This window comes from Stegastes partitus, unplaced genomic scaffold, assembly GCF_000690725.1.
Source record: "Stegastes partitus isolate 25-593 unplaced genomic scaffold, Stegastes_partitus-1.0.2 Scaffold30, whole genome shotgun sequence".
Lineage (NCBI taxonomy): Eukaryota > Metazoa > Chordata > Actinopteri > Pomacentridae > Stegastes > Stegastes partitus.
Window position 1 is genome coordinate 445,449 of NW_007577761.1, and position 25,647 is coordinate 471,095.

At 41.3% G+C, this 25,647-nt stretch overlaps 2 protein-coding genes across 3 annotated transcripts in view; both read left to right on the forward strand.

The window, feature by feature from the left end:
* The window catches only part of nek1 (NIMA-related kinase 1), a 17,414-nt gene extending 10,159 nt beyond the window's left edge, over nucleotides 1-7,255 (forward strand). For both annotated transcript variants that reach the window (XM_008298904.1, XM_008298912.1), the window contains 10 exons: nucleotides 16-192; nucleotides 749-916; nucleotides 1,008-1,107; nucleotides 1,316-1,392; nucleotides 1,480-1,697; nucleotides 2,264-2,421; nucleotides 2,764-3,167; nucleotides 3,426-3,559; nucleotides 3,663-3,795; nucleotides 6,437-7,255. In XM_008298904.1, coding sequence (XP_008297126.1) covers nucleotides 16-192; nucleotides 749-916; nucleotides 1,008-1,107; nucleotides 1,316-1,392; nucleotides 1,480-1,697; nucleotides 2,264-2,421; nucleotides 2,764-3,167; nucleotides 3,426-3,559; nucleotides 3,663-3,795; nucleotides 6,437-6,450 — 1,583 coding nt within the window. In that variant the 3' untranslated portion in view covers nucleotides 6,451-7,255. The remainder of the gene's footprint in view (nucleotides 1-15; nucleotides 193-748; nucleotides 917-1,007; nucleotides 1,108-1,315; nucleotides 1,393-1,479; nucleotides 1,698-2,263; nucleotides 2,422-2,763; nucleotides 3,168-3,425; nucleotides 3,560-3,662; nucleotides 3,796-6,436) is intronic.
* Nucleotides 7,256-12,961: 5,706 nt separating this feature from the next.
* sh3rf1 (SH3 domain containing ring finger 1) overlaps nucleotides 12,962-25,647 on the forward strand; it is a 35,971-nt gene continuing 23,285 nt past the window's right edge. The window contains exons 1-2 of the mRNA XM_008298922.1: nucleotides 12,962-13,214; nucleotides 14,087-14,596. Coding sequence (XP_008297144.1) covers nucleotides 14,216-14,596 — 381 coding nt within the window. The 5' untranslated portion in view covers nucleotides 12,962-13,214; nucleotides 14,087-14,215. The remainder of the gene's footprint in view (nucleotides 13,215-14,086; nucleotides 14,597-25,647) is intronic.

Genomic DNA, 25,647 nt, shown 5'->3' on the forward strand with positions numbered 1-25,647 from the left:
TCTGTTTCATCTCAGAGCAAACAGTGGGTGAAGTTATAGTGATGGGTAGGCTGGAGGAAGAAGCTCCCAGGAAGGTGTGGAAAGCGAGTCCAGACTCTATGGTGCTGAGAGTGCTTCAGGAGGCAGAGCTTCAGCCAGTCACCCAGGAGCTGGAGAATGTCACAATATGTGAGGAGGAGTTTTCTAGTCCTGGTTAGTCTTCATTCACTCTTGATGTTCCTTATTATACACTCAGTAGCAAAAGCAGGGTAAACTTTAATTCATTATTCAAATATTCTCCCTCTACTTAAAAAAATAAATAAAAATAATGCATTAGTCAGTGTGATTATTTTCATTGAGTTTATTCATTGTGTCATTGTTTTTTTCACTTTTCTCTGCACTTGGCAGAAATGTAATCAGATTCAGGCCTCGGGTCAGACCTTTTGTATAATAACAACCGCAGAAAGGAACAACAGATGTTTGAGACAGTAGATTTTTTTTATCACTTTTACTTGCAGGTTTTCTCTTCATTTGGTGTGAAATACGGATACAGTCTGTCTCAGCTGTCACTATGACTCTGTGACAGCTCTTGGAAATATTACTCTTTAGCTGCAGGTGACAGAGCACTGCATTGATTATGTCTTGAGTTTTTGCATTTAGTGGGTGACACAAGGACACATAAATAATTTAATTGTTTGAGTTACACTCCTAATGAGGCCGTCTAGGGTGTTTGTGTATATTCATTCATTATGGTCTCTATTCTTCCCAGATAATCCTAGCCAAGCGGCAGCAGCAACTGACATTGTGAGAACGCCTAGAGAAGTGTTGGCCTCTGCTGTGGATCAGAGCCCTGCAGCTCCAAATGAGGCTTCACATCAGGAAATGTCTGTGGCCAGCGCAAAGGAAACAGTGACACTGCCACCCAGCATTCCCCAGGGTTAGTATGTCACTCAACCTGACATTGATCAGATACCTTGTTGTGTATTTTCAGTACAGTGAAATCCAATCTGACTTGATTTTCCTTTAAGATCCAGCTGATTTGGAGTCGTTGGTTTTGGAAGAGGGTCCTAAACAGGCCTCGCATCCCCAAGCTGAGGTACAGCAAGCATGGGAGCAGGAAGTCCAACGGTAAAACAACTATCATCTTTCTAAACTATTTAAATCAGAAATATCACCTTTCACAACAAAATGAAAATTAGGAAACAATTATCCCCTTTTAAATAAGGTCGCATCTGTATTTAGAAATCACAAGAAGAATAAAACACAAACATTTTAAAGAAGTTTGAACATTTCAAGACCTCAAGTTTATTGTGCTCCAACTGTGTTTTTCTTGCAGGCCACCAGAGGGCATTACAAGACCAACAGGCACCAAGGATACTGAGAAGATTGCAGAGAAACCAACTGAATCATCTGGTGAGATTAATGTGCATTGAGCCAAAGCTACTTTATTCAGCTTAATTATTATCTTAATTAAATCTGCTCTCCCTTCCGGCTCCTCAGGCTTAGCACAGTGTGAGGAGCCCCTATTTATGAAGTTGTGTTCCCCAGCCCACCGACGCACCGCTGCCCTTGCTATCCTCTCAGCCCAGTCCTCCATGGATGATTCATCCTCTTCTCTGGCCTCTCGCTCACGCTCCGTCTCACCTCTGCGCTCCAAACACCAGGATGCCCTCCTCATCGGTCTCTCTACCGGCATGTTTGATGCAAACAACCCTAAGGTGATTAATGGCACAACAATACACTTTTTCAGCATTGTCTGGAAATTGCATTGCATAATGAGAAAAGGTCTCAAGTATGAAATAATAGTATTAGCTGCTAAAGTGTTCAGGCGTTTCAGGAAATTCCCACTTGTTCTTCTGCCTGCTGTTATATAGAGGCTTGTGTGGTATTTTGGGTAGGACTTCAGTCTTCTTTTATTAATGAGGGGGGCTGAAATAGAGCCAGAATCATTAATCACACAGTCTGAAACTGCAGTGGGTGTGATAGGACAGAGAGAGCATCCATCAACCTATATCTTTCATAACCTTCAACAGGGACACTGAGATCTGCAGAGCTGAGCTCGAAATTTGAATATACACACTAAGAGTTACATGAAATGTGAACAGTACCACAGCCCATTCCACTGACCTGTCTGTTTCCTATGTAAACTTTTTGTTGTCATACATTTGCACTTTCAATGGAGTTTTTCCTTCTTTTTTTTTTTTTTCCCTTTCCATTGATTCCTGCTTTGTCTGTAATGAGTTTTCTGATCCCATCAAAGTATTCCACATCACTGTGTTTGCAGATGCTGCGGACCTGCTCTCTACCAGACCTCAGCCGACTCTTCAGCCCCCCAAAGGACACCACAGTGGTTAGTGGGGCTAATGCTGCTCCAGACAACAACCTGGAAATCGAGGACCTGGATGAGGCAGCCAAAGATGATGACCAGTCAGAAACTGAGGAGTAAGACAACACAAATGCTTTCTCTAAAGCAAAGACATGTTCAGACCCCACCACTTTTTTTTTTTTTTTTTTGGACAAATCATGTTCTGTGTTGGTGTGGGTACCTTGTCAGTAAGTGCACAGTTTCAATGTAAAATCCTTATTCATTCTGAACCTATTTCCACAGTCAGTCTTGAGATGGCAGGTAATTTTATAGTGACAGATGTCTGGCTCCAGTCTCATTCTGTCAATCATTTTCAAAGTGTGTGACATAACATTATAAAACGACACAGATTTCTGTTTTTGGAAAGAAACTCTATAAAAACAGCCAGGTAATGGCGTACTGTGTGCTCTGTTAACTAGTGCATATGAGGACGAAGATCTGCGAGACATCAGGGCCTCCATGGAGAGGCTGCTGCAAGAGGAGGGTGACATCATGAGGAGTTCTCCGGAGGTCGGCTCAGGAGACTTTAATGGAAACCCTCCGGAGGGTGGAGACCAGGAGCTTTTCAACAGGATCGCAGCTGAGATGGACCAGGACAACAACAAGATGGCTGTAGATGACGATGAAGATGAGGATGATGAGGAAGAAGAGGATGAAGAGGAGGACGAAGAGGGCGAGGAGGACGAAGAGGAGGAGGATGAGGAAGAAGAAGAATGCTCAAATGGGAGTCCTGGTGATGAGGAGGCAGGGGAGCTGCTCACCAATGGTGTGGGAGAAGAAAACCACAGTAACACCAGCCAGCTCAATGAAGAATGGCATTCAGGTGGGAGGGGATGTCATGGGTTTGGGAAATTAGAAGACTTAAAAAACTGTTTTCTTCAAGTTAATTCTTTTTATGTCAGAATTTTCATTAGGTTGCTAATTTTTCTCTTCTCAATATTTTATGTCGGATGATTTGTGGGTTTTAATGTGGCCATGTAAAAAAAAAAAACAGTTATTTTGCAATTCAAGCAGCTTCAGCGTGATCAACTCCAAAAGTGAAACAGTGTTGTGAGAAATAATACATTCTGTTCCTCTTTAGACGGCAGCGGAGAGGACCAGGTCGGGGAAGCTGAGCATCATGACAGCATCTTCAGCCGTCTGGAAGAGCTTCGCTTCAACCTGGAGCAGCAGATGGGTTTTGAGAAGTTCATTGAGGCCTACAATAAGATTAAGGTATGAAATATTTATCATTTCTCCCTACAATCTGGAGTTCCTTCATGCAACCTCACAGCTAAGTGCTACGTCTAACTGAATAAATGTTGTTTTGGGGCTTTAGGCTATACATGAAGATGAAGATGAGAATATTGACCTGGGCTCCAGTTTGGTTCTAAACATTTTGGGAACTGAACACCAGCATCTGTATCCCAACATCCTTCATATAGTGATGGCAGATGGTGCATATCAAGAAGGTTTGTGACAGTAGTCAGTTTGGAAGTTGTTCTGTCATTTCCAATGTGTCTTTAAAAATCAACTTGCTTTTTTGTTTAGAACCTGGCACACACTGCAACAATCAGTTCAGTTGTCTTTACCTTTTTTTCTTTCCATTTGATGTTTTTTTAACACTCCTTCCTCCAGTCACTTGTGTAAACCACAGGAATACATGTGTAGCTCTTTTCATTGTTCTGGTCAGCTGTGTCAGAGTACAGTGACTGTTTAATCTCATCTCTGAAATCCTATCCTCTTTACTCACATCGCTGCAGCTTCACCAAGTCGTGAAGGGACTAAGTAGATGTAAAACACAGCCTTTAGTCTGTGTGTCTGCTTTGTCTCGCTCTTTGCTAAGTCTGTTGTCAGACTGGGGCCACAGCAGAAATAGAAAGTTAGAGGAGGGGGAGTGTTTCTTTTGAGCTTGAAAGGTTTCCCTTAGGATGGGAGCTGCCTTCAGATACATTTTCTCATTCAACTTCTCTATTTGACAATTCTTCTGTTTTTCTATTTTTTACTATCCTCTGAAGTAGAGATGGAGGATGCAAATGTCAAATATCTCCCTGGAGGACTTGTCACAAGATCTGTGAGATGTATCTTATGGTTCCCTCCCATACAGTAGTGTTTGAAATATTTTTAAGGCAGCTATCAGAGAACAAACCCATATACTGTTGTAATGCATTAGGGTCTAGTGAGTACTGTCACAAACTTATCATCCGTCGCATTAAGTCCCTATTTTCAAGTTTGAGAAGACATGCTTTGAGTTTGTAGGTCAATTCTGGTGCCTGTTCTTCCAATTAAATGTTGGCTGCATTTATGTTTTGGCAAATGAGCATCAAAAAGTCAACTGAAGAGAGACATTTTCTTTTTCGACGGAATGTTTTATAGACAGCCGGCACCCGTTTGCCAAACCTTGAGCTGACCTGTAAAATTAACAAGAGTCTGATCCACAGCAGTGCTTTGATCTAAATGCTAAGATCAGCATACTTACAATAACAATGCTAAAATGCTGATGTTTGCATAGGCTGTATAAAAAAGAGCCACCGAGACAACACCCATTGGTTTGTGGATGACTGTTTTGAAGCCTCGAATTTGGCTTTTAGCCGTGGTCACTTTGAATTTTTTTTTGAAAGCGGACATGACGAACAATGGGTGGATCTTGCCGAGAACTCGTGGACACTACACAAACCCCTACAGCTAGTCAGTCACAAGGTCACCACACCCTAAACCATCCCCTGCTTCACTGACTATTTTACTCGAACTGGCACCATAATTTACAAAATGAGCACCAAGCTGTATTGAAGAAGGCTTGAAACTAGCAATTGAGACCATAAACTCATCAGGAAAATGTTTGTCGAGGTAGCAAATGGATGTTTACTGTGACCCCATGCTAACATTTGCTGATTAGCATTAACTCCAAAGTACAGCTGAGGCTGATGGAAATGTTTTTAGTGTCATTTAAGACAGTAAATGAATGCCAAATGTCATGACAATGCTTTCAAAGGTTGTTTAAATACTTTTTAAACAACCTTTAAAAATACTTTAAAAATAGTACTGCAGCATAATTTTTAATTTTTTTAAAAATTTTTAAATAAATCCATGGACCCAAACCCTCAGGAACAGAGCTGGGTGGTGAAGTGATTTTTTATTTTTTTTTGGTCATATTGGTTTCATTGGGTTTTGCAACCTCTGTGATCATCACATGAGGCACACTGTTTCACAAAACATTTTTGTCATCCCAGATCACTTGAAAAGCAGCAGCAGCTGGCATAACTCTGCATTTCCAGAATTTGCTCCATTCAGTCCAGGGAAAATTTAAACAGTCTAGAGGGAGAAGAACTCTTAATGTACATGTTCTATGGTCCCCATAACACAGAAACCCACAGGTACTTTATCACAGTATGTAATGAGTGAATGTTGGAAATATAAACTGTAGTTACCACCAAGTATAAACTGACATATTTCATAACAAAAATGAAAACAGTGGAACAGTGGGATTTACCCTCTAATCTAATCATGATCATGAATATCTGTACAAAATGACTTATTTTACCTCCAGCTGTTCCTGTTTTAGTTGATTCATTTGTTTTTTTGATTTTAAAATCCAGAATGTTTTTTTTTAAATTATTTTAATCATTTTCCCTTTTTTTTTTAAAATTGTCAGTTGTATCCAATTTTCTTGCTTGTGTGCCTATAGCTTATTTTCTTACTATGTTTGCTATATTGTAAATAAAGGTTTTCATAGTTTAATATCTTTGAATTTCTCGAATTTAATGGTAATCCTTCAAATGGCTGTTCAGATTTTTTTAGTTTGGACCAAAGTGATGGATGTCCTCACTGACCAGCGCGATCATACCTTCAGGAGTCTAAGTTCTTCTATTTCAGCTTTTACAATCTGAATAATTCCTTGTTTCTTTACTCCTCTACGGCAGTAAACTGAATACCTTTGAGGTGTGAAAAAAACATGAATTTGTCATCTTTGGCTTTGGGAAACACTGATCAACATTTTCACCATTTTATAGATCAAACAACTAATTAAATATTCCTTAGTTGCAGCTCCACTTAACTACTTGAAGACATGATCCGTCCTCTCTAATGATTTTCTTTGTGTTCTCTCTCTTTTAGATAACGATGAATAATGTTCTGTGCAGTGGAGCTGCTGGCAGCTGTGACAATCTGCTAGCTACTTGATGTCTTCCCATGACGCACATCATCGGCAGAAGGATCTATGCATGAAGTGTTGCACCCACACGGCTAACAGTGTTTCAGGTGCACTTGCATGATGTACACTCGAGACTGTATTTCATACCTTGACTATCAGCACCTGACACTATTTTCTAAACCAGTGTTCATTCAGAAGTGCATTATCGAGTACATGTTGTTATTAACCAAAGTCAAGCTTCAAGGTTCTGTAAATGTTTCTGAAAGTCTTCGTCCGTAAGTGAATGACACGCGTGTTATTGTCACATTAGTTAATAGCATAGCCTGCATTATGTTTTACTTGGTTCAGTCGTACTCCTCAGTGGCATTTTGTTTTGGTGGGTTAAGATCTGGTCCTCTCAGGTTCGCTCTCTCTCTGTCCCAATACTCAACCACAGCTTCAGATTCTAAACCAGGTCACCCTCAACACAGATGCACTATGATTTACTCAACAAAAACCAGTTAAACCTCCTTTTCTTACAACTGTTTTCACCAAACGAGAAGTTGAATATTATCTAATATGTTTTCCACAAATTCTTACTGCTTCAGTTAATCCAGATTTTTGTGAGCCAGATGTTGTTGTATGTTGCCAAGGTACTGTAGCAAGACTGTGGCTGGTGTGGTGTGTGGGCCAGGTCAGACTGATGTTCAGAGAGTATACAGGCCAATAATAATTCGTATTTGATTCTAAGTTAAATATTGTAAATCTTTATATAAAATAAACACCTTTTTTTTTTTAAAGAACTTGGAGACGTTTCATTTGTTTCACTGGCAGGTTGACTGGACTTTGGGACACATCAAGCCTTGCAAGTTAGCTGTCTTACAATATAAACAATGTTTTTAATAAATCCCCTGGTTAGAAATGTGACTCTAGAAAGATTTAAAGGGAAATCATGCAGCCTTTTATAGGACCACGATGCCGCTGGTAAGTGCACGACTATTTTCATCCGCAGCCCTTCAACAGACCACTCACCCTTCTGTCAGCCGGCAAAATTTATTTGTAGTTGAGATCCCTGTGGAATAATATAACATGAGCTTTCAGTGTTCTAACACCACATCTGATTTAGTGTGACAGGAGAAGTGGGTGTGTTTCTTCTCACTTGGTGTACAACCGAGTAATTAACTTCAGCAGCGGCAGTGGTGATAGCATCCTTCCATTAAGAATAAACAAACCAGTGTGATAATGGAGATTTGCAGCTTTTCGGTCAATTTGCATTAATTTTCCCCATGTGTTGTCGTGAAATATGGCAATACATGGAGGAAATTAACAGCAAAAATCAGGCTTGTTAATTCAAATTTAGTGTTTTGCTCACATTTTCGTTTGGTTAAGAAGTTGCATGCATCTGGTGTGAATTAGTCAGCCTAGACAGAAGCTATTAACTAACATTAAAGCTAAAAGGAAGTTAGCAAGTGAGCTGGGCCAGAGTGAGGCCTGAGAATCTTTCTGGTCTCTGTGGGGTGCTCTGCTCACAACAACCGATTAAATCCTGCCTACAAGGTGATAAATGGCACGTTATTGATTTCCGACACCAACCGCGTCATAAACCTGCCATTATTGAAATGAAACGGCAAAATGGGACCGGCAGCCAGTATTTTCGAGCTGACGCTGCACAAACGACTGCACTATTGAATATGCAAATGTCACATGTTAGGCGTTGCAGTTTTGCACTGGATTAGATTGTAAATAAAGGTGAAATCCATTACTTTTGGATTGTCGCTGGCAGAAATCAATCAGAAGTGAGCTTTTTGGTCATAAATAAACCCTATCACACGTGGATTCTTGGCAGCTTTCGCCCTCCATACTCTTTACCCTCAATTTGCTCAGAGTGTTAGTCAAAGGCCAGAAAGAAACATCTCTTAAGGCCGTCGTATGCCTTCATTTAATATTTATGCTGCATGGTTGCATTGTGTTTGTTTGTTGTTCCATTTCTGATTTAGCGATTCTGTTTTAAGTCCTGCTATGTGGCTTTGTATTATGCATGCATGGCCGTTTTATCTCTGTAGTGATTTGCATTTTGCTCGACACAGGAGCCATATGCAGCTCACCAAGGTATGCAACTGTCAGTATAAATACCACGCTAAGAGCACGAGGGTGTTGTGACAAAACGCTTATGGCTCTCTGTTAAATATTTAGCGAGGAAAGCACATTATAGGCTCAGTTTGGAGTCATGACAAACTCAGAACACCGTTGGTTCTGTACATTGAATTATTCCCCCTTTGAAGTTTCCTCTTTATGAGCAGAATGCAACAGATCTCTCCATGAATTCTAACTGCACTAAATTTAGACCGGCCTAACAGGGAAAAAGACACAAAAAGAGAGTTCAGAACTCACACACTCCTACACGACGTGTCTGTTTGACATTATACTTTGGATGTAATGAATTTAATTCCGGCTGGATTTTTCCATAGTGCTCTGCGTTTCGCTCGATCCTCGCACTCAAAGGGGGGGAAATCACCCCCTCGGAGAAATGTATGCGCTCAGCCGCTATCAGGCAGCATTCATTGACATTCAGTTATGGTCCCTAATCTAATTTGACAGCACGCCGCCTCAGGCTGAGTTAGTAAGTCTGAAAGCCTTATCAAAGTAATACAAATGAAGATCACTGGATGTGAGTGTCCTGATCTTAGGAGCCCGAAAGATTTGGAAGCTGCTTGCTTTCAATTAAGACGTCATCATCGCCTTGCAAATGTCAACTTGTGAACAGCACTACATATATAGAAATATAATAGCTCTGTAATCTTCTGCTATTCTCTCTATTTCTAAAACCTTGGACATCTATTTACAGTAATGAACTCTACACAAGAGAGCCATATTTCTGTCAAGCGCCAGCCTTTCGTGGAAATTGGGACATATGTCTTGTCATGTCCTCTCCTGCTTTCCTCATTCCCATTTATAAGCAGTAACACAGCTGTCACCTCCATCATATTCAGGTCTTTGTGTGTGTGTGTGTGTGTGTGTGTGTGTGTGTGCAGTGATCCCTGTGCAGCCCTCAGGTGCAGTCATCATGAAGGATTATTGCCTTTCAGAGCGTACAAATCATTCCCGTTGCCTTTTCTGGATAACATTAAATAACGTCTGCTGATGCTTTGTTTTTTTTTTTTTTCAAAGTGTGTGCAGAGTGTGAGTGTGTGGTGGAACACGGGGGTCAAGCTGAAAAAGCGGGGCAGGGGCCATTGTCTCGGCGGAGGTGGAGGGGCGGAGCTGCAGCCTCTTCACAGCCAGGAAATATGACCTGAGGGCTCCTGCCAGCTCCCATGGGATCACATGTGACAGAGGAGAGCCACCTCCGAATAAATCTCCGTCTTTATTGCTCTTTCTCGTCCCCCTCCCCTCATCTCTCGCTCTCTTGCTCAATATGCAGCGTCCTCCGAACGAGGTAAAAAAATAAATCACATGTTTATTGTCTGGGCTGTGTCTCCTCTCCCTCCGCTGCTCACTTTGTGCCATTGCTGTGAAGGTTATTGGGAGTCAAAGGTCTATTCCAAACTTATATTTTGCAATAAAAGCAGCGCCTCTAGGAAAAGTTCTCTCCTTCTCCCTAGTGGGCTTTTGCCTATTTTTATCCCAGTTGGTGACAGGTCCATCAGTTTGCTTTCGCCTCAAGAAGAGATACTACTGCAACATCAACAACCCAAGTGTGAGAGAGGGACTCTGGGGTTAGAAAAGCAATTTTTTTGCAGAAGAAAAAGTGTGAAGTGGAGGAAATCTGCTTCCTTTCACTAGTAAATCCTGAAAATGTGACCACCAGATGTCCCTATTCACCTCTCTGGTGCTTATCCAGCTCCAGATCTTGCTAAAATATGAATAAGAAAAGGTGTAAAGGTCTACCATTCATCACTTACTACTGTATATTTTGTCCACATAACAAAAAAGCCCATCTGCACTGTTTTTAGTTCTATCTGTAGAGCTGTAACTGAACCAAGTCTGCTCAAGTGCAACAGGGAAAGAAAAAAAAAAAAAGAAAAACCTTTGAGAGATAATTTAAGAAGGCATGCCATTAAGCCAGAGTACCAAGAGCTGGCTGCAAAAACATGCCCACAGGGGTGGCCAAATGATGAAATGAAAAACAAGTTATTTTCCTCTCCGGCTGGGAAAAGATGCTGCTTTTTGACACATCATTACATGTCATTAGACGATTCAGTTCACGCCCTTTTGACAACGCTGGATGCTGCCTTCTGGTGCGCCTCGGAAAGTTCAGTTTTATTCTGTAGTAGCGCGCTTTGGAATTTGACATTTTTTTTAATAAGGGTGACCGGGCAGAGATCACCACTCACATTGGGGTGACACAATGTCGTGTTATCACTATTATTGAGTTCATCATTTTTTTGTTAGGCAGAAAGTTTTTTTTTCTTTTTTTTTTTTCTAAATCATTCTGATCAGTTTCCTATGCAGGCGAAACTGCCAGTGGAAGTACATGAGGACTCATGTGGTATATAAGGCTTCACTTTTTTTTTTTTTTTTTTAACATGTAACCGTTGATTGATTAAAAATGTGGAATGATTGCTAAAGTTATGTTTTTTTGTTGTTTTTTTTAATGTTGGTAAAACTCATAAGATAGTTCCAATTTAAATGACATAAGATAATAAATGTAAGACTCTTATGTCAAAAGTGTCCTTGTTCTGCTCAGGACACCCACCTAGTTGAGACACCACACTGTTTCCATTCAGCCTTTTGTTTCCTTTTTTTGGCGGCAGATTCTGGGTCAGATTGGTGTCGTTCAGCAGTTTGTTTCCAGAATCCTTCAGAAGATGCATTTTATCTCTACAGTCTTTAATCGTCTATACAAGAGCTTCAACTAAATCCACAGCTCAACTTTAATCATGCTCATTTTAACTCATAAAAACAAGCAGATTTTTATTTACATACAAAAACAGATGCATTTTAATGTTGTCTATGCACTTGTCATTATCAGTGATAGCATTTTTTCATTTTCCACAATTCCACCAGAGCAGTAGTAGTGACTGGATGTGACCCCACTTCTTTGAGTGTTTGCAGCCCTGCAGCAGATTTCACTATCGGTTATGTGGCGGGGCCAGACTAAAGCCACCCCTGTTCAAACACTTTATTTTATGCATTCTGCTGAATTTTTATGCACCAATTTGCCTCTTTTTTTGCATCACTTTATGGTGGAAATATGTGTATTTATGCAGGCGTTAAATCCCGCTCAATATTTCGAGATGCGTGATTTGATCTGAGTGCAGAAACTTTAAAAATATTACCATAAATCTTGCAGAGACACACCTGAGCTATTAAAGTCAAGGGTTTCATAAATTAAATAAAATGAATTCATTTAGGCTTGATGCGAAAAGTTGCCACATGGACATTTTAAAAAGTTACTGGTGCCAACAAATGACACAAAAGAGAACAGAATACTAAATCATGTTCAGTATACAGTGTGTGTTGCCTCCTCAGGGATAATATTTATGAGGAAAGTTGGTCTGCAGGAGAATAAATATTTGACAGCAACACAGAATGCCTGAGAGCCTCGCTGCACATATTCCATTATATTTAGAATGTTCTCCTGGTTCTTATACATTAAGTGATACAGAAAAATGTACCAGACAGCAGGAAATGATTATGTGCAACATTTAATAATCATGTGCAAAATTTCATTACTATGTGTAATATTGCAGTTTCAAGTGCAATATTCCATTTTCATGTACAGTATATCAAATGTTATATCCCATTGTCATGCAATATTTCATTATGATGTGTATTATTCTAATTTCATGTGCAGTATTTAATTTTTATGTGCACTATTAAAGTTTCACATGCAATATTTTATATCCATATGCAATTTATAATGTGCAACATTCCAATTTCATGTGTCATATTTAATTATTATTTACAGTATTCTAGTTTCGTGAACAATAAATCGTGCAATATTCCAGATTAATGTGCAATATCTCATGTGCAATATATCATGTGCAATATTCCAGATTAATGTGCAATGTCTCACGTGCAATATCTCATGTGCAATATTCCAATTCCTTGTGCAATATACAATTTTTATGTGTAATGTTCAAATTCTGTGTGCAGTTTATAATGTGCAAAATTTGAGTTTCAAGTGCAATACTCCAGTTTCATCTGCAATATATCATGTGCAATATTTCAATTTCATGTGCAATATTTCGCTTTCATGTGTCATATTTCATTGTTATGTACGATGTTCCAGTCTCAGGTGCAATATTCCAATTTCATGTGCAACATTTCCCTATATTGTGATGTTCTCCTTTTCCATGTGCAATATTCCAATTGCACGCGCTACATGAAAATGAAATTCAAAATGAATCTTTAATTTCCAAAGGCTGCAGCTCGTGTAACCTGTTCCCCCTCCACAGTTTCCCCTTTTTCCCGACGACCCCTGAAGCCCACACGCTCCCTCCCCCTCTCCGCTTGTTCCAGCAACAGTCCCGCAGAACAGAAGTACTAGCATGGCGCTCGGTGCGGTCGGAGTTCCGTTGTCTCGTCTTCTTCATGTTAGCTTTTACTCCAGTATCTGACAAAGGTACGTTTATTCCACACACTGTGCGACTCTGAAATAAAACCATCTCGGTGGTGTTTATCCTCGGAACTCTCACAGACAAGTGGCCGGCATATATATATTTTTTAGTTAGCTTGCTAACTAGTAACGTTAGCAACTAGGCAAAAAAAAATTGGGAGATACGGGGCAACAAGAGGAGGAGTCCTGTTTTGGAAGAGGTAAGCTGAATTGTATTTAGCGCTCGAAGTACTTGTAAGCCTTACAGATAAATTAGTTTCTCTCCTAGAAGTTGTCCTAACATTTTGTTCTCTTCTTAAATGTAGAAAACAAACTTAGGTGGTTGTTTAAACCCGGCAGCGTTAAAGTTCCCCTCCTAGTCCGCGAGCGATGTTTGCTATCAAACTTACTTTTGATTTGCTCTTTGGTGCTTTTAATCCGTTGCTCGTCCGCTAAAACTCCACTGCGCAGAGTAGTACGGTCGTAAAAAGTCACACAAGTATCAGTACACGTTTTCTGTGCTGCTATGTGTTACGTAATATTGACATTTTTCACAGCAACGTTACGATGTGTCTTGAAATAATCCGTTTTTGTTTCGTTAAAGCGCCTTCTTGTGATAGCAGCATTTGTAATGTAGATCACAAGTGTGTTTTTCAGCAGACAAAGTGAGTTGATTACATTTTTCATGTATTCCTCTTCACGGTTTCAAAGACAAATCACAGTTTTTCACTCCTGCGCTGCCTCTGTGGGTTTACTCTTTTATAGTGGTGTTGACTGTGTTGTCAGTTCAAAGAGTCCAAGGATCCAAGATCACAGTTATCTGGTGTAATTATCCACCGTAGAGTAAATTAGATTAACTTGACCTGCAATCAATCTTTCAGTAATCCGGTGATAGCATGCAAAGCAGTATTTATGTGCTTTTGCAGGCGCTGTCACTTGACTACACTTTTAAATGTGGCTGATTATGTTTTGTAGCGACACTACACTGCTTCAGCCATATGTGATGTCTGCCAAATGGATAACATGACCTATTTCTTGTGTATACAGTTGATTAATTTGCATGTCTTGACCTTTTTTTCCCCCCTCCTCCTAGCTGATGCAGATGCCATGGCAATAGCCGAGGAATGGGAGTGACGTGACAGTACTTGATCTGCTTCCAAACAAAAAAAAACCTAATCAGCAACATGTTTTCCTGCTGAAGTACAGGCAGAACACACAGATAATGGACGAGTCAGTACTGTTGGATTTGCTCGAGTGCCCTGTTTGTCTGGAGCGGCTGGACGCCTCTGCGAAGGTTCTTCCCTGTCAGCACACCTTCTGCCGACGATGTCTTCAAGGCATCCTGGGCTCACGAGGAGAGCTGCGCTGCCCGGAGTGCCGGACGTTGGTGGAGTGTGCCGTGGACGAACTTCCCAGCAACATCCTTCTTGTGCGCCTGTTGGATGGTATCAAGCAGCGGCCTCGAAGGGCTGGCCCCGGGGCAGGAGTCTGCACAAATGGTACATCTGGAGCCGTGGCCAGAGCACATGGAAGTGGGACGAGGGACCAGGGCGCTCCAGGAGCACAACCCCAGCGGGCTCAGGCTAAGAGCACCCTTGTCCGGGTTAGTATACTAACTGACTGGTACATGGATCAGTGAGCACGAATCTGTGTTTCCCATTGTTAGGGTCAAGCTGAAACAAAACAGAGAAAATCTGTGTGGATTAAAAGCAGCATGTTGCATTACTGGCTCTCTAATCTTTGTTGCGGATTAACTGTTATCATGGTGATCCGAAAGGCAGCCAGTTGAGTAGCGGGCCAACATTACCAAAGGCAGTAATGTTGAGCAGTTAATAGTTGAGCCACTAAATGATTCTGCTCTCTGTGCAAACCGTGCACTGACTTTTTCCCGTAAGAGCCGTTGTCAGTTCTCTCTTAGTTGCTGACGTGCCAAAGTTTGTCTTTCACTTGAAATCCTTGCTGCAGTTTCTCCTTGTGAATGTTTGTAAGAAATGCAGTGTGGAACTGCAAGGTGGTTGTTTTATCTGCCACACTGAGAGGATTTGCAAAGTGTATTTAGAGAAGCAGAAAAAAATTGTGAAAAGTTGGGAGTCTGCGTTTTATTCAGATTCTACACGATGAAACAGAGACGAAAGAGAAACAGGGAAAATAACCCGTAATGTTCCTCATCCATAAGCCCAAGGAAACATAGGTTGACAATGATTTGGGGTTTTTATTAGTTATGTGAAAATGCAATGAAATCAAGTGCACAAACCAAAAGATGAGTCCTTGCTGTAGAGTTTTAATGCCATTTTAATGCCGTTTTTGTAGCTTTTATTAAAAACAAAAATTTGCTTTTTCTTTTTGTGCACAGTTTGAAACTTAATAACTGATATGTTACTGATGCTGTGCATTAGTTACAAAAAGTCCTTTCCGCTGTCTGCTTTGAGCTGCGTGGACTATTTGGTAAGAAAATACAATCTGTTATATGTTCACATTTTTGAAAGATTAAGTAAATGATAATGTCTTCGCACTTGCAATTTCAAAAATCTTAATATTTCGTGCTTTAGAAATACCCAAATCCCTCACAAAATATGAGAGAGCAAAAAAATGTGAGAAACCCATGGGCCCCCTCTCTGAGCAGCTCTGGTCTCTGTGAAGGGAGGATAGAGTAGATGAAAAGATGTCAAGGTCTTGTGTAGAATCATTGGAATGTCAAAGCGCTGATAATGTATCTGCCTAGCCATGCAGGTATGGAGATCAGAGAACGTGCTGTAAATTGCTACTGGGGGACCCGCCTCATTTGCCAAAGTATCACTTCAGAGGATTTGCGCTCATTTCAAAGCTGTTTGTGCGTTTTGGAATTTCCCTCGTTTCTGAAAAGCCTGTTTGTTGGCAATGAAGAGGTGGTCATTTGAAACTATGACAATAATACACCTCCTGATGGTTGAATTTGATTTCTCAGTGAAGGCATGGAGGGGCACTACACAAAGGCATTGTGGGAAAATAGTTCAAAAACTGTTTCCTATTTTCCTTCCAACTATTTTAAAGACTGTCATGTTTAGCTTTCTCTGTTCTGCCGTCCTAAGGCATTCTGCTGATCACAGAGGACAAGAAAAGACATGGCTGCGCAGGTGTAACATTTTCAGAACATAAAAGGCCAAGATCAAAGCTCTTGCTGATTGCCCAGCCTGATCTCTGGCCGGTGCTCCGTGGGGACTGAGCGCTTCACTGCCCCTGGGTGACACCCTCAGTCCCGTTTCTTTTTTGTTCGTTGTCCGACCCTCCGTTTTGGGGGAATCTTGAAGGCTGAAGCAGCTCCTCCGGTGCCGCGCTTCTGTTCAAGGCAGAGCTCCACATCCAATTCTTATACTCCCAGAGAATAGCTGGGAGGGGAGAGCGGTGGGGACTGCATGACAGATGCACAACAGGGTTTTGTTTCGGGTCCCCTCTGATCCTACTGACTGACCGACATGTGTAGAGTAGCCAAGAGAGATTGTGACGATGTGTGTTAAAGCCACCAGTAACAGAAACTGATGAGTGTTAAGTGAAGGCGTCGGGACCAAAAGGGACAAATGTTTGGTGAGTAACCTTGCACAGTCGGCTCCCTGCCCCTCCTCATACCATCTCCAAGGTTGCAGCAGTTGTTTGACACAACACCCTGGCATTTCTTTGATGAGAGGGGAAAAGAAAAGGCTTGTCTTGAATGTAGCTCTGTGGTCGTCTGGCCCCTTCGCAGTCAGGTTGATGAGTCACCTCCGTGGTGCTCTGTTACATGGATGTTTTGTCTTCCCTCTCACCCTTGTTGACTCATATAACATAGTATTTTGTTCGCACAGATTGAGAGCAGATAGCCCCAGTGGTATTTTGCACGTGAGAGTGAGTAAAGCCATTGGAGCTGTCTGGAAGTCAGAGGTCGGGGTTCGGAAGTCACGGCGGTCAGGGGTCGGAGCCAACGAGAGAGAGGGAGAGGAATTAGAGAGAGATTTCAGTGGATGTCTTCAGTTATCATTGTGTGGTTCTCTGGAGAGTTGAGACTGCACTCCCACAGTACAAAAATAGACTTTCTTTCAAGATAATTCCTGCCTTTGTCATAAAAGTGTCACTGTTCATTTTAAATTGCGTTGTGCATTAGCCGCACTTTAGAGTTGGATTACGTTTAGTACTATAATGTACAATAATGGTTATGGGAGAAGGATTTGAGTACGCCGGTGTGTGTATGTGTGTCTATTTAGTTGATGTGAAATGAGACACTATTCTTTCCTAACCTTTTGGGGATGTAATTAGGTCATTGTCTCTTCTTTGGTAATGAGAGCTTTAGATGAGGAAAGTTTTTTTTTTTTTTCTTCCCTTTTTATAGGCCTCTCGCGTTTGATAGCCTCATCCTCCGGGCATTATTTCTCATTATCTTCAAGTCCACTGAATTGATTCTAAATAAACATGAAGCACAACACAGCCTTCTAATTCGGTATTGTTTTCTACCGATTGAAGGAGGTTGTCTAACGTCCTGCTATCCAAAAGACGTTGCAGAGGTTTTTGTTTCCCGGTTATTTTTGTAATAAAGTTATGTTGAGTCTCCTTTGTAGCAGACTTATTTCTTCAGAGAGAAAGAATGTTGTTTATGGTTTCCTTATGTAGAGATATCTCATTAAAATTCCTGTGCACCTCCCTCGTCTGAGGTCGATGAGTCACGCTGGCCCTCTTTGATGACATCATGCTGTTGTTGAAGCCTTTCCTCTTGGCCGGCTGGCTGACCTCTGCCTGCGCGACAGAACCCCGTCATTACACCCTCACGCTGCCCACATACTGGCAAACACATACTTACTGCTTTCCACTGGGAATTTTTCAAGAGGCCTTTGGTCTATTCATCCCTGCTCTCTCAACACACTCACACTTCTCTCTCGCCTCCTCTGTATTTCCCACGGAGGTCTACAAGTAGATGTGACCTTCTGGACAGTGCACGCAGGGATTTTGGAGCCACCTGTAATTTTCTCTTATGAGCTGTATGTTTTTGTTCCCCATATTTGTGCCCTGTACCTCCTCCCTCCTTGCTGTCTAAATCCAAGCTGGAGCCCGTTGAAGGTCTAATGAGATTAGAGTTTATTAGACAGTGAGTCGGCACTGTTCCCCATTCTCCTCTTACTGCTGACTGCTGACTCTCATTCTCAGGAAACAAAACACTTGGTATTTAGTGAGGCAAGTTGTGTGTCTGCATCTCCAGTTGCCGCTATGCATTTCCACATGTAATAGACCTTAAGTAAGTTTGCTTCTTGTTGACAAGCGCAGATGTTTGGTGCCAGATTGTAAATTAGATTTTCTAATGACTGGTATCTAGTAAACGGGAAAGTCATTTCGGATTTTCACCCTTCTAACTGTAAATGCAGCATAATGAACCCAGAAGGTTTGTTCTGTATCACCATCCTGTACGGGCTCATGAAAGAATGAAGACTGTGCCATGATGCATTGGGAAAGAGGACATGTACCTGGCCAGGTTGCTAGGCTATCACATTACTGACATCATAGAAAAATACAGTCAACCTCAGTTTCACACCTATTTGCAAGTTTCACATTCCTTTCCGTGATTTGGAACACGTCCAGTGAATGAGAAAATAGTTAGTTATGCCCTGGAAAATAACTGTTCTCCACGTATGGGTTTACATAATACCCGAGCAGTAGTTCAAAAGACCCAATCATGTGATTAAGGTGCAGGCATGGCCTCTTCTTTGTAAGGTTTCACTGTTCCCCTGATAAAGGGTGTTTGCACGTCTTTGTCTTTATCAAGATTTTCCAGCCCAGACATATAGAGGAAAGGACTTTTGTTCAGTCTCTTTTCCCAGACGGAATAGGATGTTTTTGTGTGAGTGTGCGTCTCTGAGGAATGCCACGAGCAGTCGCAGGTCACTGTTTCTCCTCTAAACACTGGGCTTGTCTAGTCTCGTCCCGCTTGCCAACTCACATTCACCCCCCTTCAGTATTCCTTTAAATAAAAGCACGTATTTATATGTATGTTCCGTTTTTGGCTCTTAGACATGGAATGCCCTTCTTTGACTAAAGGTTAATGTGGTGATTGTGGTCCAGGTCTGCCTCTGTTGCATGAATAAATAAGGTCTGTAGTTCTGCTGATAATCCTGCATGCAGTGATGTGCCTCTGCACCTGAAAGCCTCCAGGCAGACTCTGCTCCATAGCAGTTGTATCTTGTTGCGAGACACTATGTCATCTTCATACTAAGTGCAAGCCATCTGGCCAACCTTTTCTGGACAGTTTGGACTGTTGAGCTCCCCCAGTGAACTGGGGATTATATTTAACTCAATTGTACATGTTTTGTAAAACAAAGATGAGTTACTGTTTGTTGTTGTTGTTTTTTTTCCCCTGCATTCTGGGTGGTCCACCGACCAAAATGCCACATTGGCCAATGGTTGACACCCCTCCGCTTCTTCCAACCATGTCACATCTCCGGCCATGTCTGTCAGCATGACAATTGTAGGGGAAGCATCCATGACCTTCTTTACCACAGTCCTATCACACCTGTGAAGGCTAACAAAAGCCTTTCTTTAGATCCTGTTTCATGTGTGTGGTCCTGTGGCACTTTAAGAAACTTGCTTTATGGACCAACAACCTCTGTTTTTTTGTTTTTTTTTACAGGTCACTTTACGTTGTGCTTGTTGTCATACAGTAATTCAAGTTAGCAAAGTCAGCAGTATAAAATGTCGTCTAACCGGGCTTCTGTGTAATGTGTTAACACCAAACACTTTAACAAATGTTTCAGGGGCTTTTATCCTTTTGATGTTTTGTCAGCTGTTTGACAGCATGTGTCAAATTGAACCCCTTCCCCAATATTCCCAAGATACCTCTAATACCTGCCTGGCCTTAACAGAGCAGTTTGACCTCTCACCCTGTGTTGTGATTGGTGGGCCAGGATTGGTCATCCATGGACCGTTTGACTGTTGGCATGTTAAGTGTTTAGTTCCCATCCCTTAAGGCAGAATCACGATTTGCTCAGAGTTTCATTTTCAGTTGTTTGACCTCTAACCCAAGTGCTATTACTGGCTCTCGATACACCTTGAAGCAGCAGCGACTGCCTCTGGCTCACCTTGATGCTGCTTGAGAGATATGTGGTCCCAGACCTCCTTCTGAGATGAGGAAAGAAATAATTCAATCAAATACTTTAAAGGTTTTCTTCAGATCTTGGGCATTCCTTCTGTAAGATGCTGTTCTGCTCTGTGCTGGAAAGTTTCCTGTTTTTATTTGAGGCCCGGAGGTGCAGTTAATCTGAGTTTGTCCCCTGAGTGACATCTTTGTCTCAGCTGTGAAAAAGGCACTGGCTAATCAGAGCATGAAGTTTAACATTCTTCAACTAGCAGCGATTATGCATTTGTTCTGAACTCCAGTAAGGATACTCCACATTACTATCTATCCACGTTTTATGCACCATTGTTTACCATTACACATTCAGGGGCGGCTGTGGCTCAGGTGGTAGAGCGAGTCGGTCGGTGATCGGAAGGTCGGCGGTTCGATTCCGCCCTGTAACCTGTTTCATGGTCGTTGTGTCCTTGGGCAAGACACTTCACCCACCTTACCTGGTGTGAATGCGTATGAATGGATTGTTTGAGGTGGTGGTCAGAGGGGCCGTAGGCGCAGAATGGCAACCACACCTCTGTCAGTCTGCCTCAGGGCAGCTGTGGCTACAATCGTAGCTTACCACCACCAGAATGAATGTGTGTGAATGAATAATTGACAGTGTAAAGCGTCTTTGAGTGTCCAGAAAAGACACTATATAAATCTGATCAATTATTATTATTCATTTTCAGTCAAAACAGTAGCTGTAGTCAGAAGAGACTTCTCCCTGTAGCACAAGTTTATAGTTAAGGTTGTTGACCACAAGTTATTTGGATGGCAAAAAGTAAAATTGGACTAATGTACTGCACTAAACAGTCACAATTATTATATTATCACCTGACTGCAATTATTTTTGTATATATAGTTGTTAGAATCATTTCCATTCTCCTGTATAAAAACAGCTGGATGAAACTCAATTTCTTGTATCAATCACTGCTTCCATGTTTTTTCTCCATCGTTTGCACCTCTTTCAGAAGCTATGGCTTTATGTCACCAACTGTTTATGTGAAGTAGCTTAACCTCTAATATTTGACCGACTGCATTTCTGTGAGCATACTGTATTTGGACATTAATGTATTGGATTAAGTTGTGAAGCCAAACACCACAGCACCGCTGGGAGGCCATTTTGGTTTTAAGCCAAATAGAAAAAGAGAGTTTAAAAACTTGGAGGTGATTTCTTGGATTTGCAGCAAAAAGGTGGCGTTTGAAGGAGCTAGTACCACTAATCTAGAACAAGCATAAGATGAATGGAAAAAGACAATTCAATTTAGTAATGGCAAACATTTGTATAGTAATTAATCATCAACTAAAACCGCATAATCGTGACAATCCTAGATGAATAAAGTGAACTCCAGAATTGTGTATGTTTTGAAGAGAATCATTTTATCAAGATCCCTAGTCCTGAAATCTTGATTTGTGAACAGGTCTTATCTTTCCAACATATCTGTGTTGCAGGTATATTTTCTGTGGTTCAGTTAATCAATTAGTTATTTAATCTCTGAAGAAATGTCTCTTTTCCAGCACATATAATCAAAAAAGTAATAATTTATATTTTATTTCGGAAAAACAGTGCCACATAATCTTGAAACCAGACTACTGGAAATCTGTGTTCTCAGTTACTCCACATGTGTGGGGTCTCTGTTGCTGACAGTGTGTGATTAATTATTGAAGGGGACTTGAATAGGAGAGAGCACTGACAAAGACCGGGGTTGAGGTGGGCTTTCAGCCAAAATATGCTTTTTGCACTCACATCCTGCTACAAGCACTGACTGGAGAATTACATTCACTCTCGTATCCCATCGTAACTGTCCTGACTAGAGACAAATGCACTTTGAGCCCAGTTGTTTCACACAAATGCACACACGCCTAGTCCTCTATGACTTTGGCCTGACAAAGCCAGGGCAGTGTTTGCTTTAATGAGTCACAGACTGATTTTAGAGCCATGAGGGCCCATTATACGGTGCACACCCCCACAAAAACACAGGTGTGTAGTCAGTACACAAACAGACATGTGACAACACTGTGTTGAAATATCAGCTTGAGTTGGAGCCAGCCACCCTGTATTTCTGCTCTGCATGGGAGAACGCTGTGATATTCATGCTGATTATGTCAAGTAGAGGCCAATTAGCTCCTATGTATCTGGACATCCTGAAGTATCAGCATCTGTCTCTCCTTTTTTCTCCTAGTTCTTCATGGTATTACTGTGGGCTGAGTAACCAAAGCAACCTGGGGTTTTTAGAGTCTGTGAAGAGTCTGTGCCAACAAAACTACCTCATTGTCAAATATCTAATAAACCCTGACCATGTGTTTGCCTCTAACAGCCAGTGTATCCATGACAAGTCAACACTATGAAAAGCAGAGATTTCTTATTAATACTCACTTTCTAATATTATTTGAAAATTAGAACTTCACAATCATGGACAAAATGGTAATCACAATTATTATCATCAATATTGAATTGATTTTAGTCCAAGAATTTGACTTAATCGGCATGGGCTGCTTCCCTTGTTCAGAGTTTGAATAAGCTGAGCACACATTTTAAACATAAATATCACAGTTAATCATTTTCATTCAACTAGGGAAAGCCAAAATCTTGATTAATAACGATAGTGGAAAAAATGTGCAGACCTACTAAAAATTTGTGTTTTAATATTTAGCATCTACTGCTTAGTTGCCTCTGGCCATTATGACTAGCTGGGTTCAACTAGGACAGTGTTTTTATGTCCCAGTAGCACATGTAATGAAGCTATCTGAAACATCTAAAAAAAGCTATGTCAGCACAGCACAAATGTCCTCTGTGCTCGATTGTGTTATCAATTACTGTATAATAACACTGCTGATCAATGATGAAGAAAATGATTAACAATTCCCGAGCGTCCTGCCACATATTGATCTCTCTATAGGACACCTGTGTGACAGAGGACATAAACAAAGGATCAGTCTTAGGTCCTTGCCGATACCGATCAGTTTTTAAAATTTGCTGATCGGCCCAGATTCCAATCTTTAAAATGAGATCCAGCTGTCCCTACTGCAAAATTGTTGTGGCCTGTTTTGATCCTTTGCATTTCTTAAGTACAATCTTAAATGTGCTGGGAAACAGTGGTATGAACCCTCAGGACTTACGAGGGTCAAACGAGTTAAAATGAGAAACTAGTAAAGTACAGTCCTAAACCTGCAGTGCATCTTTGCAGAACAAGAAACTAGTAAGGGCTTCAGTTGCAGATTTTATTTTATTTTTTTGAAGAGTTCATTAGATTTGCTTGTTTGCGCTCCAGTCACAGAGCATTCACTAGAGATAAAAGAAAGCTAGCAGTTACATGTTACATCTGGACTGAGTCAAGGGTGGAATAGACAAACACTCTCACACTTTCTTAAGAAAGTGAAAAATAGTCAATGCTGTGCAGCTTCTAGAGCCAGATAACAGATGCAGTGTTTGTGCATTGGCCCTTTTCCAGGACTGTGTCAATATTCCGGCTTTGTTTGTCCACTGTAGAGGCGTAGAAATACCAGCCAATGCAAGCAAATGTCTCCAGTTGCCTACTAGTCTGATGATATACAGCAGGACAATTGAAAGATAAGCAGCCGTACGAGAGACGGTCAAACATCTGACATAGATAACTTGGAAACCAAGTAGCAGCGGATGTAGCAGTTTTGAATTGAGATTCAGATTCACTAGGTAGTTGTCCAGTTTCTTGTCAGATTTCCCCTCAACTTGCAACACTCTGTGTAAATCGAAGTCAGCCTTGCAGAGCAGAGCAGGTGGCTCACCCTGAATGACTAAGAGGAACAAAAGGCCACAGACACTGCATGCTTTCACCAGCACAGTGGAGAGTAATGTGAGGAAATGCTTAGTATTCAGCTCATATTGACTAGTACTCAATACACAGATACTGTGACATTTGTGGACTAATCCCTCTGTAGCTTGGATACAACTTAACTTTCAATGCGTGACGCCTTTCATAGCGCTAATCCAGGTTATTAATCACGATTATTAAATACATGACAAAAGATCCGTCTGAGCTTACAATCTCATTACACTTTGAATTAATGCTTTATATCCACATGTTGTATTGATCGGTGAGGTGCTTAGTCAGTTGTTGCCACTGGTAATGCCTGAAAATGTTTTCATGCAGCTGCAGGAGGCAACATTAGCTCTTTGTCAATCCACAGCTTTTAAATTGTTCTACAGCGTGATCAAAGACTATATAATTATGCTATGTGGCCACCAACATGAATGTAATAAATACATTTATCATAAACGTATCTGTTTCTAGATTGATTGTTGATGTGGTCTATAAAACTTTCCATAAAAAGAGTGAAAAATAATTTGGAATATTTACCAGATTGTCATCTGTGGCCAATCATTTGTGTACCTCAGTGCTTTCTTGCCCCAGTTGTTCGTGCTTTACTAAATTGGTCAGGGCTTCTGACCAAATGTCTCTGTGTCTGTGCCACAGAGCCATATTATAGGTTCAGGAGGGCAAGCCTCGCTTCCTCTCCCTGCCCCATTTTCTTTTCAGTCTTTGATCTCACACTGTTTCTCTGCCCATTTCTTTCTAACTTGCACTTTGCTTCCTCACTCGCTCTGAAATGTGAGTGGGTTCCTGTGAGAGCAACTGTTAAGCCCAGTGTATGAACTGGCACAGAGTTAAAGAGTTCTCTTCTTTCAGTTTTTAGTCAGACAGGCTGACTGGGTGATCTCAGGGCCACCCAGAACCAGCCTTTACCCCTCATCTGGGGCCCGCCAGGTAAAGAAAGCAGCCCATACTCATAAGGCTACACAAAGAGATGTGCCAGTTCATGTGCAAGTGGTTTTATGTAATTGCATTTTCACAGTCGAGCCCACACTCACACCCAAATGCACGAGAGCTTCATGAAAACCGCATGCGTGACAGCTCTGCACTGTGTGCATACGCTCTTCCAAAAATCCATACTCACTTCCTGCTAAAATGCTTTCCCTCTGATGACTAATCTGTAGCTTACAAACTGCACTCAGCACAGAAATGACTTGATTGTATGTCCAAGTGTTGAATGTTTTTATAAACCCCACCACCATCGGCACCACCTTAATACAGAAATCCCAAAGTAGTTCCTGGTTTTGCACATGGTAGCCTTATGGGGCCTGTATCCCACCTCTAAAGAAGGATGACTTTGATCATACTCGAGCACCCAGATTCCCATGAACCCCCAGGGGACAGCTGAAGGTCAGGAACTGGCAGTAAAGTGCAGATTGGTGGGGTCAGTGAGTGGTTACTCCTAAAATGTGTTTTGTAACTTGTACACAGGGGAGTAGAAGACATTGTCTCCTTCAGTAAATAGATATAACTGACAGATGCCTTTGCTGACCTAGGAACATGGAAGAACATGAGGAGGAACAGGAGGAGAGTTTCAAGGGCTTTTGAATGCTTCCTGTTCTTCTCACATGTGATCCAAGCTTCCATCTGGCCTCCAGACTGCTCTGAGTGTTTTTCTGCCTGTAGACTAATGTGTGGGACCTCATTTGGTATGTAGTGAGGGAAACAAACAAGCACAGTGAGTAGAGTAAAGCTTTGGAAAGC